Source organism: Myxine glutinosa, chromosome 11 (genome assembly GCF_964187855.1).
Source record: "Myxine glutinosa chromosome 11, kmMyxGlut1.1, whole genome shotgun sequence".
NCBI lineage: Eukaryota > Metazoa > Chordata > Myxini > Myxiniformes > Myxinidae > Myxine > Myxine glutinosa.
The window spans coordinates 102,971,897-102,989,118 of record NC_136271.1 but is presented as its reverse complement, the minus strand read 5'-3'; the positions used below and the strand labels follow the sequence as shown (position 1 = coordinate 102,989,118).

The 17,222-nt window shown below is 43.8% G+C and overlaps 1 protein-coding gene across 1 annotated transcript in view; it reads left to right on the top strand.

Annotated features, from left to right (window-relative positions):
- The window catches only part of LOC137436297 (voltage-dependent calcium channel subunit alpha-2/delta-2-like), a 208,918-nt gene that overhangs the window by 25,967 nt on the left and 165,729 nt on the right, over positions 1-17,222 (top strand). Inside the window, exons 3-5 of the mRNA XM_078786300.1 lie at positions 3,026-3,076; positions 6,279-6,378; positions 6,720-6,878. Coding sequence (XP_078642426.1) covers positions 3,026-3,076; positions 6,279-6,378; positions 6,720-6,878 — 310 coding nt within the window. The remainder of the gene's footprint in view (positions 1-3,025; positions 3,077-6,278; positions 6,379-6,719; positions 6,879-17,222) is intronic.

The following is a 17,222-nucleotide window of genomic DNA, read 5'->3' as shown; positions in this document are numbered from 1 at the left end:
CCTCCATCCATTGTTGAGACAGCAGAAGCAACATGTCCACAGTAGAGTGACCTGGTCTGAATCCAAATTGATGATCAGAGATCAAGCCATTGGAGAAGAGGAAAGATTTAATATCATAAGCAATGATGTATTCCATGACGTTGCTGATAATTGGGAGCAGGCTGATTGGTCTTTAGTTGCAAGGATCTGTTTTTGCACCTTTGTTATGTAAAGCGGTAATGTTGGCTGATTTCCAAGCTGATGGCAGATGACCTTGAGTAAAAGAGAGGGTGAAGAGAAGAGAGAGAGGGTGAAATAGAGCGGCAGAGCAGGATTTTAGGACCCGTGGGCTGATGCTGCCTGGTCCATTTGCAGAATCAGAGTGGAGGTTTGACAGACAGTTGAAGTCACCACATATGAGGAAAAGAGAGTTGGTGTAAGTGGATAGAAGTTGGTCCATGTTGTCGGACAGCGAGATGTAAATGGAGTCATTACTGTTTGGTGGGCAGTACAATACACATATAAACAACAGGTAGTAGTGGAGGGGAAGCCGTAATAGCCAGAGGTACTCCTGGGGTTTGGAAGGTGTAAGAGCAGTACACCGAGAGTGAGAAATAGAGTTTGTTATGTACAGTATAACTCCGCCACCAGGACGAGGCTCAGGTGTATTATACCGGAGGGGGGAGTAACCAGGGAGAGGTATTAAGGAGTCAGGGTCATCTTGAAGGAGTAAAGTTTCTGTTAAGCAGATGAAGTCTGGTTTGTCAGAAGCAACCTGAATGGAGAGATCAATCAGGTTTGAGTGAAGGCCTCGGGTGTTTGAGGGAGGGAAGCATCGGATACAGGAGAGGGGAGGGGTAGGGAGAGCTGTCGACAGTGTGTCGTAGATTGTAGAAGCGTTGGATGAGGTGGACAAAAAGCTCAGTGGTGTGAGTTGGAAGAGAGAGGAAGGGCAGAGGAGGCAGCTTTGTGGATGAGTTAAGAGGCAAGCTATCTTTGAGGAGAGGGGGTGAGGGGAGAGTTTTGAAAGGATGGGATGAGAGGGGAGATTTAAAGGGGAGCGGGGGATGGTAGATTTGAAGGGGAGGGGTGAGGGGGGAGAGATGAACGGGAGGAGTTAGGGTGGAGATTTGAAGGGGAGGGGTGAGGGGGAGTTTTGAAGGGGTGGGCTGATGGGGGAGTTTTTTAAGGGGAGGGGTGAGGGGGAGTTTTGAAGGGGTGGGCTGATGGGGGAGTTTTTTAAGGGGAGGGGTGAGGGGGGAGTTTTGAAGGGGTGGGCTGATGGAGTTTTTAAGGGGAGGGGTGAGATTTGAAATCAAAATTTTTATTTTAAGTACAGTCCTGAAAAAATATTTTCTTGCAAGAACAAAAGTTTTCTTAAAATAAGAAAACCATGAGAATGTTTTTGTTGTAGCTAGAAAAAAGAATTCCTCATTGTTTTCTTGTTTCGAGAAACCCTTTATTATTTTAAGAAAATTATTTTTGGGAGTGCAACCTCTGGAAAATTCTCAAAATTCTCAGCTATATCCTGTGTAATAATCTTCGTTTTTGATTTTGGGGAAGAGAGGAGGGGATGGTTCCGAGTTGTCGTGCTGTACTTTTTAAGCCACATTTTATATTGCTTTCCGCAAGAGCCAACCACAAGGTGTATACTGGCCTCATAAGAAGGCCAGAACAGACAAATCAGGCAGATGATCTTCTCCCTGAGTGTGATTATTGAACCAGTTAATTTTACCATAAATCTAACGGCAACTTGATAATTCTGACACAAACTCAGGTTTCAGAAGGCAAAAGCTAAATCCATTAATAGTGCTGCCTTCAGAGGGACTTGAACTCAACCCCTTGGATTCCGGTGTAGTGCACTTACAACGATAACTCAGCTCCCCAAAACAAATGACTGACCTCGAGGTGATTGTGAAACGCAGATTTCTGATTTGGAGCGATATGCACTATCCTTGCTCCATGAGTCACTTGTGCTTTTTTTGCTCTCGCCGAAATAGCACAATAATGACTTTATCAGACCTTGGAATCAATTTCATGCTTGTTGCTTAAGCTGCGTCATCAGTTGGTAATGAAGGTTAACAGAATGTTCATTCATGATAAAGCTTTTTAAAGTTTGCCCACTACTTTTGAATGCGGAATAGGTTTGAAATTCTTAGCCCACCTGCTTGGGTTTGAACGGGTATAGGTGGGCTAAAGCTCGTAATAGAGCTGACACACACACATATATATATACATACACACAGCCACTGAGCTTTGGGGAAGTGTCGTCACTACCATCACATCCTGGGATACTCTGGGTAGCAGTGACGTCATAACAATGGCGACACTTTTCTCACCGTACTCAGCGAGGCATTTCCTCAAGAGGAATGTCCTCCTCCCCATGGATGCCAACACATGGGGATTGTCAGTGCTCTATCCTTTTCAAGCAAGGAAGCAGCACGTAACATTTTAATGTCTTTGGTATGACCTGAACCGGTCCAAACCGGATGGGTGTTTTTTAGGAAAAACAAAAAATTCATATCTTCGTCATCCCCTTACTGGATGGCTATTGGCTCCCTAAGGGAACTCATCCACCCTTGCCAGGTGGTGTTTTTGGTCCTGGCAGAGTGTCACAGCAAAGCCAGTGAGGGGTGTCGGTTTAGTCGCTGCCAACCCGACCATGCGGCAGGTAGCTTGCATGTACATCTGAATCTGTAAATGCAGAATTCATATCTTCGTCATGGTTTGCTTCACCAATGCAATTTGTAAAACAAAGCACATCAATTGAGATTGCCCATGTATGTAATAAGGTGTATTGAGGCATCAGCGCTGAAGTTCAAGGGATCCCAAAGATGTCAAACTCGTGGACTGGACCACTGTTTGCTGAACCATCTGAAGCACCCTCCTAGCTCCCATATCCCCAAGCCATAATTTTGCTTCATCTGTCTGTTTCAGCAAGAAAAAGAAAAATCCGATGTCCTGATTAGGTTCAAAAAGCAAATGCACCTCTTCCATGAATCCTGAAATGTCAGCCCTGATTAAGTGTCTCCTTCTTTGCCCCCAGGTACATCCAAGGTGTCTGTTCACCAAAAGACATGGTGATTCTGATGGATGTGTAAGTGACATTTGTACTCTGTGAAGTAAATATATCATTGCTATTTGTATTCTTTACCAGCCTTTGTACCTAGACAAGTTGTTACTCAAAAAGTTTGAGTGTCTTGTAAAGATCGATTTTAATGCACGGTTTGTTTTTTTTACTTTTATTGTTCTGTTTTCGAAGATTTTGATCAAACTCTTTAATCATCAATTTTCTGAATTCTTACCTGCTTGTTTCTAGACATCTGTTTCAGAGATGTCACTGTTTATAATCTCATTTCATCGCATTGGCTTACTTTGGTTATGTACAGTGCCTTCAGCAAGTATTCACACCCCTCGACTTTTTTCACATTTTTCTGTTACAGCCTGAATTTAACATGGATTAATTTGAGACTTGTATTGCCACTGATCGACACATGGAATTTTTTTTTAAAGAATATTTTTAACAAAATAATTAAAAACGAAAAACTGAAATGTCTTGAGTTAATAAATATTCAACCCCTTTGCTATTGCACTCCAAATTGAGCTCAGGTGCATCCAATTTCATTTGATCATTCTTGAGATGTCTCTACAACTTGATTGGAGTCCACCTGTGACCAATTCAATTGATTGGACATGATTTAGAAAGAAACAAACTTTTCTATATGAGGTTCCACAATTGACAGAGCATGTCAGAGCAGAAACTAGAGGTGTGAAAGTTCCCAAGGGCACAGTGAGCTCCATCTTTATGAAATGGGAAGAATATGGAACTACCCAGACCCTTCCTAGAGCTGGCCATTTGACCAAACCCAGCAAACTGTTACCCATCTCTCCCATCATCATCTGTTACCCATCCATCATCATGTTTCTCTCGAAAAGACCGACTGGAAAACCCTCCTATCTACTTTCTCAACAATCCTCTCCAAGAAGTTCTATCGCTCAAGCTTTTGGGTCTCACTATCTGCCATGATCTTTCTTGGGAAAACCACATTTCCAAGCTGGCCTCCAAAGCCAGTCGCCGACTGGGCATCCTCCGTCGTGCGAAGTCCTTCCTTGGCACACCTGAGCTCCTCACCACATACAAGGCTTTCATCCGCAGCTCAATGGAATACTGTTCCCCCTTCTGGGCCGGCGCTCCTTCCTCACACCTAGCTCGACTTCATGCTGTTGAGACCAAAGCTTTCAGAATCATTGGAATCTCTGGTGATGAAGCTAACTCCGAGGGCCTTTCACTCACTCACCGCAGGCAGGTTGGTGGTCTTTCTGTCTTCTACGGACTCCTCTCCGGCCTTCCTCCCCCAGCTCTCTCTGTGCTCTGTCCCCCAAATATTCCTACATGTCGCACAAGATCTGCCAGCAACCCTCTTATGGTTAAACTGCCAAAATCTGGGCTCTCTGCTCACCTTCACTCTTTCATTCCCCTTTTCTCCCGCCTCTGGAACAAACTCCCCTACTCCCTTCAATCCCACTCCTCCCTCCAGGTCTTTAAAACAGCTGTTCACCACCATCTTTTATCTTCCCCCATCCAAAACCTTGATCTTTTCTACCCCCACTAATTCACCCCAGATCCACTTTTTTGAAATTCCAACTTCTTTCCTGGAAGTCCTTGCAGTGTCCATATGTTTTATACGTCTCCCACCTCCCCCCAAGCCCTCTCCCTCCCACAGTTCTCTCGATGTCCCTGCTCTCAAATGTTATGTTTGTGTCCTTCCCCCTCTCTCCCCATCTTGTCTACCGCTCCCCTTATTTTGTGTTTTATGTGTCGGTTTGACTTTTTGTGTGATTAATGTTAGCTCTCCACGAGCCTCGATCTTGTATATAAAAAATAAAAATAAAAATACGGGCAAGAAGGATTTGGGTAAAGGAGGTGATCAAGAAGCCAATGACCACTTTGACAGAAAAACTACAGAGTTCCTTGGCTGAGATAGGAGAACCTGCCGGAAGGACAACAGTCCCTGCAGCATGTCACCAATGAAGGCTTTATGGGGGAAAGGCCAGACGGAAGCTACTCCTGAAAAAAGCCACATGACAGCATGCGTGGAGTTTGCAAAAAAGACTCAAAACACGAGGGAAAGGATTCTGTGGTCTGAAAAGCCGAAATGTGAACTCTTTGGCCTTAGAAAAGCGCTATGTCTGGCAGAAACTGACCACAGGTCATTAGCCATCTTACAACATCCCTACCGTGAAGTATGGTGATGGCAGCCTCATGCTATGGGGATGCTTTTCAGTGGCAGTGAGTGTGAGACTTGTAAGGATAGAGCCAACAATGAATGGAGCCAAATACACGCAAATCCTTGAGAAGAACCTGCTTCAGAGTGCAAAAGACCTAAGACTGCAGCGAAGATTTACATTCCAACGGGACAATGACCCCAAGCATACAGCCAAAGCAACACTGGAATGGCTTGAGAACAAGAAAGTGAAAGTTCTTGAGTGGCCCAGCCAAAGCCGAGACTTGAATCCCATTGAGAGTCTGTGGAAAGACTTGAAGATTGATGTTCACCGACACTCCCCATCCAACTTGATAGAGCTTGAGCAAATCTGCAAGGAAGAATGGGAGGAACTCTACAAATCCAGATGTGCAAAGCTGATACAGACATACCCAAGAAGACTCGCTGTAATCACTGCCAAAGGCACTTCTACAAAGTATTGACTCAAGGGGTGTAATTCATATTACAATATAATATATTAATAAATTAGATATTTCTGTATTTCATTTTCAATAAAGTTGCAAAAAATTCTAAAAACATATTTCCACTTTGTCATTATGGGGTATTTTGTGTAGATTAGTGACAAAAAATGTAAATTTAATCCATGTGAAATTCAGGCTGTAACACAAAATGTGAAAAAGTGAAGGGGTGTGAATACTTTCTGAAGGCACTTTAGCTTGTCAATCAGTTTTGTCTCTTCCAAAATGGTTGAGATGAAAGGTGGTTGTTTTGCCAAAATTTATCTTGATGCAAGACCTGTTACTGTTTCAATTCCAGAATGCCGTGACACAAAGAATTACATTTGTTTGCTTGTCCATTAAGTATCTGAAAAACACTTGTGCTGAGAAAACTGAAACTTGACTTTGCCTCTTGTCAACAAAGCATATAATTTAATGCATTTTATCTGGAATGTGTCAGAGAAAGGAGTGCTAAAGCGAATTATGATTCTGGAATGGAGTGATACTTTATTTTTTTTGTTTCTTTTTCTTTATGTGCAAAACGTTGGTTTCCTTGTCGCATGTCTTGTGTTTGAAGGAGCGGAAGCGTCACAGGCCTCACCCTGAAACTCATGAAGTCATCTGTCTCGGAGCTTCTCAAAACACTGGCAGACAATGACTTTGTGAACATTGCGTTTGTACGACCTATGCATCAAACACTTGCTCACTACCACTTATTTAGAGAACATTTCTTTTAATTTTCTTGGAGATTGCTTGTGTTCTCTCCGGCACAAAAGCATAAACATCTCCTGTCATATGTATGTGGATGTAGTTTCTCTTTGTTTGTTTTCTCAATATATTGTATATGGGCAACTTCATGGCACATCTTTGGTTTGGTGCACTTTTCTAAGAGTTGGATACCACTTCATGAAAAGCACCACAAACCTGAATGACTTCCTCATGTGCAGTGAGATCACCTCTGTTACAGAGAAACAGCACAAATGACTGAAATACTGTGACGATCACCACCACCCCACAGTTCAACAAGGAGGCGAAACCTGTTTCGTGCTTCAAGCACCTGGTTCAAGCGAACGAGCACAACAAGAGGGTGCTTCTCGCGTCCATGCAGAAGCTCACAGCCACCGGCGTAACCAACTACAATGCTGGATTTTCCTTCGCCTTTGAGCAGCTACTGAATGTATGTTTGCTTGCTATTTAAAAACTCGATGTCATTCACCTCTTTCATCCATGATGGGAGCAGTGCCTAAAGCATTAAAAAGGAAGACTAGGGGTCATACTTCCATTAGGGATTGTTCAAGGTACCAGTAAAGTATGGTGGGTTGAGATTTTCCCATCGAGAAAGTTGGGACAAAACTCCACCTCCCATCTTGTCCCATATGACATCCGCAGTCCTGGTTATAATGTGTTTCGGTATCTACAACATCTACGTCAATATGACTCTAACTGATGGTATAGGGGGCAATTTCAAACTTAAAATATTCAACATTCTAAACAAATAGACGCATGTAGTGGGGTGAGGGCTTCATCATTCTCCAACGTACTCTACTCTACCCTACCCTCGTTTGGCCTTATTTACTTACTTACCACCTTAAGAGGCCTTTTTTCCCCGCAGAGCAGGGGTTGGCCTTTTTTGGGCACCATGGTCCCCTTTTTGAGGCAATGTTTTGTGGCCGGATGCCCTTCCTGCCACCAATCCTGTTAGTCGCCTCTTGTGACACACAGGGAATTACCAGTGACCTGGTACTCAATTTTCCGACCTCAGAAGGATGACAGGCTGAGTCAACCCCCCTGGTGTTAATTCAGCGTTCGACCGGGATTTGACCGGGATTCGAACCCAGGATCCTAGGATCCCAAGGCCGCACCCTAACCGCTAAGCCAACACCAGGCCTTGAAGACATCTAATTTCTCTACTGGTCCCTCAACAACCTGAGGATTCCAAAACAAGGTTGGGCCACCATTGAGGTTAGGTGTGTGCTGGTGCCTTCTGAAAACATTTTTTTTTCGTTGCAACTGCTTGGTGCTTGCCCCATAATCATCTATCTATAGCTAGTTGTATATTTGCTGCTGATTATTAAAGAGGATTTGCTGTTAATTTTTTTTCCGCCATTATATCTGGTGGAGTTGAGACCTTTGCCTTTACCTTTAGAAGTTTAAGTATCGTTATTGTTGTAAGCTATTATATTACTGCCTTTCAATCCTATAATTATTTTACGACCTCTTCTTCTTTTGGACATACAGTACCTGTATCTTTCCTGCCCCCTAGTGTTTTGTGTTTTGTTGGTTGATTTCCCATTCTCGGGGCTACACAAGAACACAACAGTGACACTTCCTGATTTGTGGTGTATTTTATAACTGCAACATGATTATCTCAAGGTATACTAAAGGCTGAACCAGTCAATTTGATCGGTTTGGTATCATATAATTAATTTTGTTGGTTAATTTTTCATTTCAGCTGCAACTACTAGGATTTATGTTTCTTTTTTTTTTTTTTACCATATTCACAGTTTTTATTCGAATTTTGATCTATCTGATTTGGATTTTATGAATCTTCTGATGTTGCATTTATTTTCAGGAAGTTGTTGGATTTAGTCCAAACCACGATATCTGTAAAGAGTCAGAATGATGTCGTCTTGTTGCACTTCTTGGTCTCAACTTGTACATTGGAATTTCTGCAGATAAAATATTTGTGGGTGTTGTTGATATGGCTTGCTTTAAAGTATATTGTCAATACAACAACACAACAACATGCATTTTAAGGCCACTTTCCCTGCTAGAGCGGGGGTTAGCCTTGCGGTCCCCATGGCAATCTTCTCCATTTTACGCTATTTTCTGCATCTCTCCTTGTTAACCCCCTTGCCCGCATTTCTTCTTCCACCATCTTTAGCCAATTCTTTCTCGGTCTTCCCCGTCCTCTACTTCCTTCGACATTCATTTCCATCACTCTTCTCAAACAGTCACTTTCATCCTTCCTCAACACATGACCAAACCATCTCAACCTGGTCCTCTTCACAGCATCAATCACAGGCTCTATTCCCATCATCTTTCGCAATTCATAATTTGTCTTCCTCTCTCTCAACGATACTCCGCACATCCACCGAACCATTCTCATTTCCACCCTTTCCAGCCTTCGTTGCTGCTCTACATTCATGACCCATGTCTCGCTCCCATAAATCATAACACTTCTCACACATGCAGCATACACCTTTCCCTTCAGCTTCAACGACACTCCCCTCCTCATCAGCACGCCACTCAGTTCCCGAAACTTCTTCCATGCACATCTCACTCCAGCAACCGTTGCCGAGTCTGATCCACCTTCTCCATTCAGCATGTCTCCGAGGTATCAAAATGTTTTCACACCTTCCAGCTTCACGCCGTCTCCAAGATCCAACTCAACATTTCCTCCATCTGCAGCTCCCTCTGTGCACACCTTCCATTTGAATGTAGCTGCCACACTGGTTAATGACCCTCTCAGACCACTGCATTTTTGATGAACCCACTCAGCGCACATAGTACATTGAATGGAGTTCACTCCGACACCCTTCCTGCACACAGCACATGGCCACTTCCCAGTTCTTTCCACCTCACCACATGCTTTACCACTTGCCATCACCTTCGTCTTTTCTATATTCACCTTCAGACCTTTTGTCTCCATACATTCCTTCCACTTGTTCATTTTTCCTTCAGTCCATCCATACTTTCCGCAATCAACACCAGATCATCTGCATACAACAACTCCCACGGTAAACCCTCCTTTACGTTCTGAGCCAGCACCTCCATCACAGCTAGAAATAGTAGTGGACTTAGTACCGACCCCTGATGCACCTTCACCTCAAACTCACCACTGTTCCCGTCCTTCGTCCTTACAGCTGTGCGTGCTCTTTTGTACATTGCCATCACTAATCTGATCAACCATTCCTCCACTCCTAACTTCCTCAATGCCCATGCAGTTCATTAAAGTATATTGTCAATATTTCATATAATTCTTCAATTAAACAAGACTAAGGTTACCTGTAAAACAGACCCTCCTGTTTTAATGGCAAAGCACCTTTATAAATGTTCTGTTTGTGGATGAAGACGTCACCATTGGTCGAAACGGGTTAGTTATGCTAAACAGTGCGCTGGGAACATCAGGGTATTTTTTATGTTTCAAGGATACTTTTGTAATAAACTTTTGATATTCCCAAACCTTTTCAGGTAGAAATATACTGTTTAACATCTTAGAGGACATATTTATTATGTATACATGAGAGGATGTTCAGTCCAATGCATATATGGTACAACCTGGTTTACCCAATTAAGATCGAGCTGTGTGGTTCTTTTCCCAAAGAATGTGTATTGTCAATGATGTTGAAGTAGTTAACACTCTCGTTGAGGAAGACCGAGAAAAAGGCCTATTTGGCCCTTAGGTTGTCGCAAATAGAGATCGTCTTGAAGCTACATCCGTAACTCATTTTATTTTTTCCGGTTATATATTTTATGCCATTTTCACAGTATATATATATATACACACAACAACAACAACAGGCATTTTAAGGCCATTTTTCCTGCAAGAGCGGGGGTTAGCCTTGCGGTCCCCATGACAATCTTCTCCATTTTGCCATATTTTCTGCATCTCCCCTTGTTAACCCCCTTGCCCGCATTTCTTCTTCCACCGTCTTTAGCCAAGTCTTTCTCGGTCTTCCCCGTCCTCTACTTCCTTCTACATTCATTTCCATCACTCTTCTCAACCAGTCACTTTCATCCTTCCTCAACATATGACCAAACCATCTCAACCTGTTTCTCTTCACAGCATCCATCACAGGCTCTATTCCCATCATCTTTCGCAATTCATCATTTCTCTTCCTCTCTCTCAACGAGACATATACAGACTTGGCATTTAATATGGAATATATTTTTTTTCTTGACTTGGGTTTACTTTCTTAACTCAGTATATCAATCTGGTGAGTTTCTTTTACACTTTGGTGATTTATTTGTTAAAAGAACCATGTCACTGATTGTCTGTCGCAGCAAGAAGTCAACAACAGGATTATATCACAGGTGGCGTGGCAAAATGTACAGACAGGTGCATTTGATGATTGGCTTCACAGTCGGGTATACAAGGGTTGTTGCGTTCTGTATTAGTGGAAAACAACTGCTGCACGTCTCCAAAAGTTATTGCCGCTTCCTCTGGAGATGGTCCGTCAACTCGACAATGCTGTTTGTCATGGAGTGGTGGCTTTACGAAATTACGGCATGAAACAGCGTGCTATTGCTCGGCAGTATGGCATCACTCAAGGTCAGGTGTCAAAGATCCTGAAAAGAAATGCTCAGAGGGGTGGCCCTACTCCAATACCGAGGCCAGGACATCCCCGCAGAACCACAAGGAGGGATGATCGTCAGCTGCACCGGTTAGTCCGCAATGGCCGTACCAAGTCAGCTAATCGGCTCCGGGCTGAGTGGCAGCAACTGACAAATGTGCCTGTATCCAGAAGGCTAGTCAACCAACGACTGGTTCAAGCAGGCTATCGTGCCAGGCGTCCCCTGAGAAAGCCACACCTGACCAGACAAAACACCGCCATCGCCGATTGCAGTGGGCCAGAGAGCACCAAGTCAAGAGAGCACCAAGAGAGCACCAAGAGGAAGTTGAGAGTCAATGGCAGCCAGGACACTGGAATCATGTGATCTTCAGTGACGAGTCTAGATTTCTGGTCTATCGTCAATATGGCCGCGTCCGAGTGCGCAGACAAGTGCATGAAGCCTACAACAAAGATTGTATAGTGCCAAGACCCCAAGCTGGAGGTGGTGGGGTGACCGTTTGGGCTGCTTTTCATGCAGGGGGCAAAACTGACCTGGTTGTTCTGAATGGAAACCTGAACCAGTTCAAGTACAGGGCCATTCTGGAAGAAACATTGCTTCCATTTGCTCGTGCAGCCTTTCGAGGAAACTTTGTCTTCCAAGATGACAATGCACGGCCTCATCGTGCTCACATGATCCAACACTTTCTTGCTGACCGTGGTGTAGAGCATATGGAGTGGCCTGCCATGTCCCCGGATATGAATCCGATAGAGAACTTGTGGGCAGAATTAATGCGTCAAATCGACCACTTGGACCAGCAGCCGACCTCTGTGCGTGAATTGCAGCAGGCTATTGTCACTGCATGGCAAGCGATTCCTGTCCAAACCTTGGCAAATCTCGTGAACAGCATGCCTCAACGTGTACGTGCCCTTCTGAATGCTCGTGGGGGTTACACGAAGTATTGAACTGTAATTTTACTGTCCGTAATCCCAGTCGTAATTTAACTTTTGTTTTCGTTAAAAAAATTTTGGCTAATGTGCAAAATAAAGAGATACTTCTGGAAAACGTACAGAAGTTTAACACAGTACTGTCCATGAATTGAGTTCGATATCAGTTTACATCACTTTCAAGGATCAATTTATTTGTTTTGAAATGTCAAATGTGGTTTTTGTTTCTTTTAAAGGTCACATTAACAAAATCGAGAATAATTTCAACATAATTCCAATGAACTTTTGGTTCTAAGACATCTTGAAAAGTCAGTTCACCCCCACAAAAAAAATATTCCATATTAAATGCCAAGTCTGTCTATATATATTTCTGTGAGAGGTGGGGTGGAAGATGGGCCCAAATGGACAGATAAAACGGATGAAGACTTCCATTCTGTTTTTGACAAGTGAGTACAGATTGTGGATGCAGGTTTGGTAAGGTGTCAGTGTGAATGTGAGTTCAGATCCATCAGAGAATTGAGGATCCATCAGCGCCGGAAATGGTGTGAGAGTGAGCGTGTGGAAGAGGTGAAGGTGTGCATGGGGAGGTATGTCAAATTTGAGAGAAGTGTGGTTGTGGATGCAAGTTTCGGTCAACTAGAGGGTTGAGAAATCATCAGAGCTGGATGGGCTGTGTGCGTAAGGTGGGTGAGAAAGAGGTACAACAACGCAATGCCTTTGAAGAGGGGGCACGTAAGACGACCGGGAGAAACAGCCAGGTGGCAAACTACAGTATTGTAGGTCCTGGGTTGGACGTCAGCAGAGAAAGGAAGTGAGGAGGAGAGTGAAATGGCCAGGTATGGGAGAAAGGGGTGTATGGGAGAGAATGGATGGAGTGGTGTTTTGTGTGGGGCACTTCAGAGTTTGAAAGGAAGGGTGGAAGATAGATTGAGAAATATGAATGAGATTGTGTTTGAGTATGCGTGTGTCATGTTTGGAGTGAAAAAATGTGTTGAGAGGGGTGAGAAGGAGGTACGGTTGAGCAGGAAGCAGAGGGAGATCCAGGAGCTGAGAACAGAGTCTCGGAGCTTGAACAGAAGATAGAAGAAGGTGGAGGAATGGACTTGAGGTGTTGACCAAGCAAGTCGGAATGAGGTTGGTGAAGTTGAAATGGGTGGAAAAGATGAAGATGAAGAGGTGAAGGAAGTAGAGGCAGAGGAAGAAAACGAGGTTATTTGAGAATCTTTCGATTTATGAAGGATTTGTTGGAGCTGGCTTTATCTGGTGCACAGAAGGTACCGAAGGAAGAGTTGGAAGGTCGCCGGAGTATCACATACACAGACTCGAGGAATGATGAAGTGATGGAGGCTTGGTGAGACCGACAGAGACAGGTGTTCCATTTGATTTGTCGGAGCCGAAGATGTCTAAGTTTGAGGCAGTTTTGAGGAAGGCACGGGTGGCATCAGCTCCAGGACCAAGTGGAATGACATACAAGGTGTTTAATAATTGTGGAGGCATCAGGTTGTATCTATGGAAGGCTTTCAATTTCAAGGTGGTGTGGAGGCAAGGAGTGGTCTCCAGTCAATGGAGTAGGGCGGAAGGAGTTTATATTCTGAAGCAGGAGGAGGCTGTGACACTTGAGCAGTTTAGACCAATATCATTGCTCGATGTAAATGGGAAGATATTGATAGGGTGTCTTTGCGGTACGGCTATCAGGATTCATCAGAGAGAATGGTTTTGTGGATGGTTCTTTGCAGAAGGCAGAAATACCAGGATCACCAGGATGCATAGAACACTCGGAAATGGTCTCGGAACTCGGAACTCTATATATATATAGTGTTACAGGCGGTAAAGAGGCAAAGGAAGGATGTTGTGATGGAATGGCTGGATTTGGAGAATGCATGTGGGTTAGTGCCGCATGCCTTGATCAGATATGCCATGGATTTATTTTGGTGTCCGGGAAGATTTAGGGATTTTCCGATGGCATATTATAATCAGTTTTGGATGTGGTTTGTGACACAGTCCTACGAAACAGAATGGCAGAAGTTGGAAGTGGGGATCCCGATTGGATGTGCCATCTCCCCTATTTTGATTGTGCTGATTATGGAATTGCTGATACATGCTGGGAGTGGACATGGGAAAGAAGAGGAGCTATATGTATATCACTGGTGAACACTACGGGGTCAGCGCCTATAAAACTACATGGTATTCATAGAATACTTACCCCACGCAGTCAACTTGTTGCGAGCCAACTCTTCTGTTTTTAAAGGTTTTTTTTATTTGATCAAATATGGCTGCCAGACCATGTGAGCGATGACATCATACATTTACATTCTCTAATATAATTGTTGCATAGATCATGCTCAATACATTTCAAACTGATCAGACTAAGCGTTGTCCATGTCGAATTATGACATCATAATTAAGGCACCAATGACGTCATCGTTAACAACACTTATTCCCCATATGGAGTTCTTTACAATGAGCCACATTTCAATTTTTTCCATGCAGCAGTTTCGGTGATATAGAGGTGTAACCTTTTTCGGGTTTTCCAAGATGGCGCCTGTACCACGTGACCTATGATGTCATAATTAATCATTAAATATTTCTGGAGAGGTAGCGCTCCTATGGTGAAAATTTCATGTCAATCGGACCAATAGTTGCAGAGAAAAAAATTCATACTGATCGGATCAAGCGTTATATTTGTCGAACTATCAAGTCATAACAACGGCACCGATGACATCATCATTAACATATCTTATTCTCCATGGGGAGTACTTGGCAATGAGCCGTGTTTCAATTTTTTCCATGAAGCAGTTTCAGAGATATAGAGGTGGAAAGTTTTTCAAAGATGGTGCCCGTACCACGTGACCTATGATGTCATAATTATGAATAAAAAATTCGACAGGCGGAGGCGCTCCGGCGATATTTGGCGATTTGGCGATAAATGGTAAAATTTAGTGTCAATCAGACCAACGGTTGCCGAGAAAATGATTTTTTTTTAATGCAGACATGTACGTACAAAACCGATCGCTTAACCCTGCTTTTCACTTCGAGAGTGTCAGGTACAAATAATTCCAAGATGACACTTCCATCTCCAGAGCACATTACACCATCAAGGGTGACATACACTGGCCAGACAGATGTGTACCTCTCATCAGAAGTTCTCGCCTACTAGTCCCACCTCCTACAAGGTGCTCACACCCACATATTAAGATCTCACCTGTCTATAAATTACATGCACTTCCTCCTCAGCGTCACGTGTAACAAACAACTTAACCTAACAGGTCCATGTTACATGTTGATCTTACCACTACTCGAAACACACAGACGATACTACACTTACCACAGTCCAGCTATGGACTCCCCCCCCCCCCCCCCCCCACCCTCCCTTTTCCACTAAACTATATATATATATATATATATATATATATATATATATATATATATATATATATATATATATATATATATATATATATGTGGTTGAGCTTGAAAGTGGTTGGATGTCAATGATAGTCTGTTGGGAGCCGTTGGTGAGGTATGTGGATGGACAAAAGGACCACCGAGGCACTCGGAAACATGGTGGTGGGATGATGAAGTTGGAAAGAAGATTGGCGAGAAGAGGACGAAGTTCAAGGAGTGGCAGAAGGCGAAGGGTATGGGGGCAGAAAAGGCAGAGCATGAAAGTTATAAGGCACCAAGAAGGCTGCAAAGAAAGAGGTAGCAAAGGCACAGGAGGCATGGAGGAAAATGTTCGGAGAACGCTTGGATTCGGAAGAGGGTCAGAGAGCGGTATTCAGGATTGCAAAGCAGATAGCGAAAGAGAGGTGTGATGTGATGGGGGTGAGTTGCTTGAATGATGAAGTGGGACAAATCGTTGTGGACCCAGATGGAATTAAAGGAAGATGGAAGAGATATATGGAAATACTGTTGAATGCAGAGAATGAATGGGATGGCAACATAGAGAGTAACCCAGTTTTAGGACCGGCAGAGAAGATAACCGAGAAGGAAGTTGAGGAAGCAATAAAAGCAATGAAGAGTAGAAAAGCGGGAGGGCCGACGGGAGTTGTGGGAGATATGTTGAAGGCAGCGGGAAATTGGGGTGTGAAGAGAATGGCCGAGATCTGTAATCTGGTGGTGAAAGAAGGCCGCATTCCAGTGGATTGGGAACTGAGTACCCTCGTCCCTCTATACAAGGGGAAAGGTGACCCTCTGGACTGTGGCTCATATCGAGCGATAAAGTTATTGGAGCATGGAATGAAGGTATTGGAAAAGCTGTTGGAGAGGAGGATAAGGAAGAAAGTGAAGATTGACGAAATGCAGTTTGGATTTATGCCAGGAAGAGGAACGACAGACGTGCTTTTTATTGTGAGGCAGTTGCAGGAGAAGTATATGGAGAAGAGGAAGAAGTTGTTTCTTGGGTTTGTTGATCTGGAGAAAGCATTCGATAGGGTTCCACGTGAAGTAGTGACATGGGCATTGAGGAAGTTAGGAGTGGAGCAATGGTTGATCAGAGTAGTGATGGCAATGTACAAAAGAGCGTGCACAGCTGTAAGGATGAAGGACGGGAACAGTGGTGAGTTTGAGGTGAAGGTGGGAGTGCATCAGGGGTCGGTACTAAGTCCACTACTATTTATAGCTGTGATGGAGGTGCTGGCTCAGAACGTAAAGGAGGGTTTACCGTGGGAGTTGTTGTATGCAGATGATCTGGTGTTGATTGCAGAAAGTATGGATGGACTGAAGGAGAAGATGAACAAGTGGAAGGAATGTATGGAGACAAAAGGTCTGAAGGTGAATATCGGAAAAACGAAGGTGATGGCAAGTGGTAAAGCATGTGGTGAGGTGGAAAGAACTGGGAAGTGTCCGTGTGCTGTGTGCAGGAAGGGTGTCGGAGTGAATTCCATTCAATGTACAATGTGCGCTGAGTGGGTTCATCAAAAATGTAGTGGTTTGAGAGGGTCATTAACCAGTGTGGCAGCTACATTCAAGTGTAAGGTGTGCACAGAGGGAGCTGCAGATGGAGGAAATGTTGAGTTGGATCTTGGAGATGGCGTGAAGCTGGAAGGTGTGAAAACATTTTGTTACCTTGGAGACATGCTGAATGGAGAAGGTGGATCAGACTCGGCAACGGTTGCTCGAGTGAGATGTGCATGGAAGAAGTTTCGGGAACTGAATGGCGTGCTGACGAGGAGGGGAGTGTCATTGAAGCTGAAGGGAAAGGTGTATGCTGCATGTGTGAGAAGTGTTATGATTTATGGGAGCGAGACATGGGTAATGAACGTAGAGCAGCATCGAAGGCTGGAAAGGGTGGAAATGCG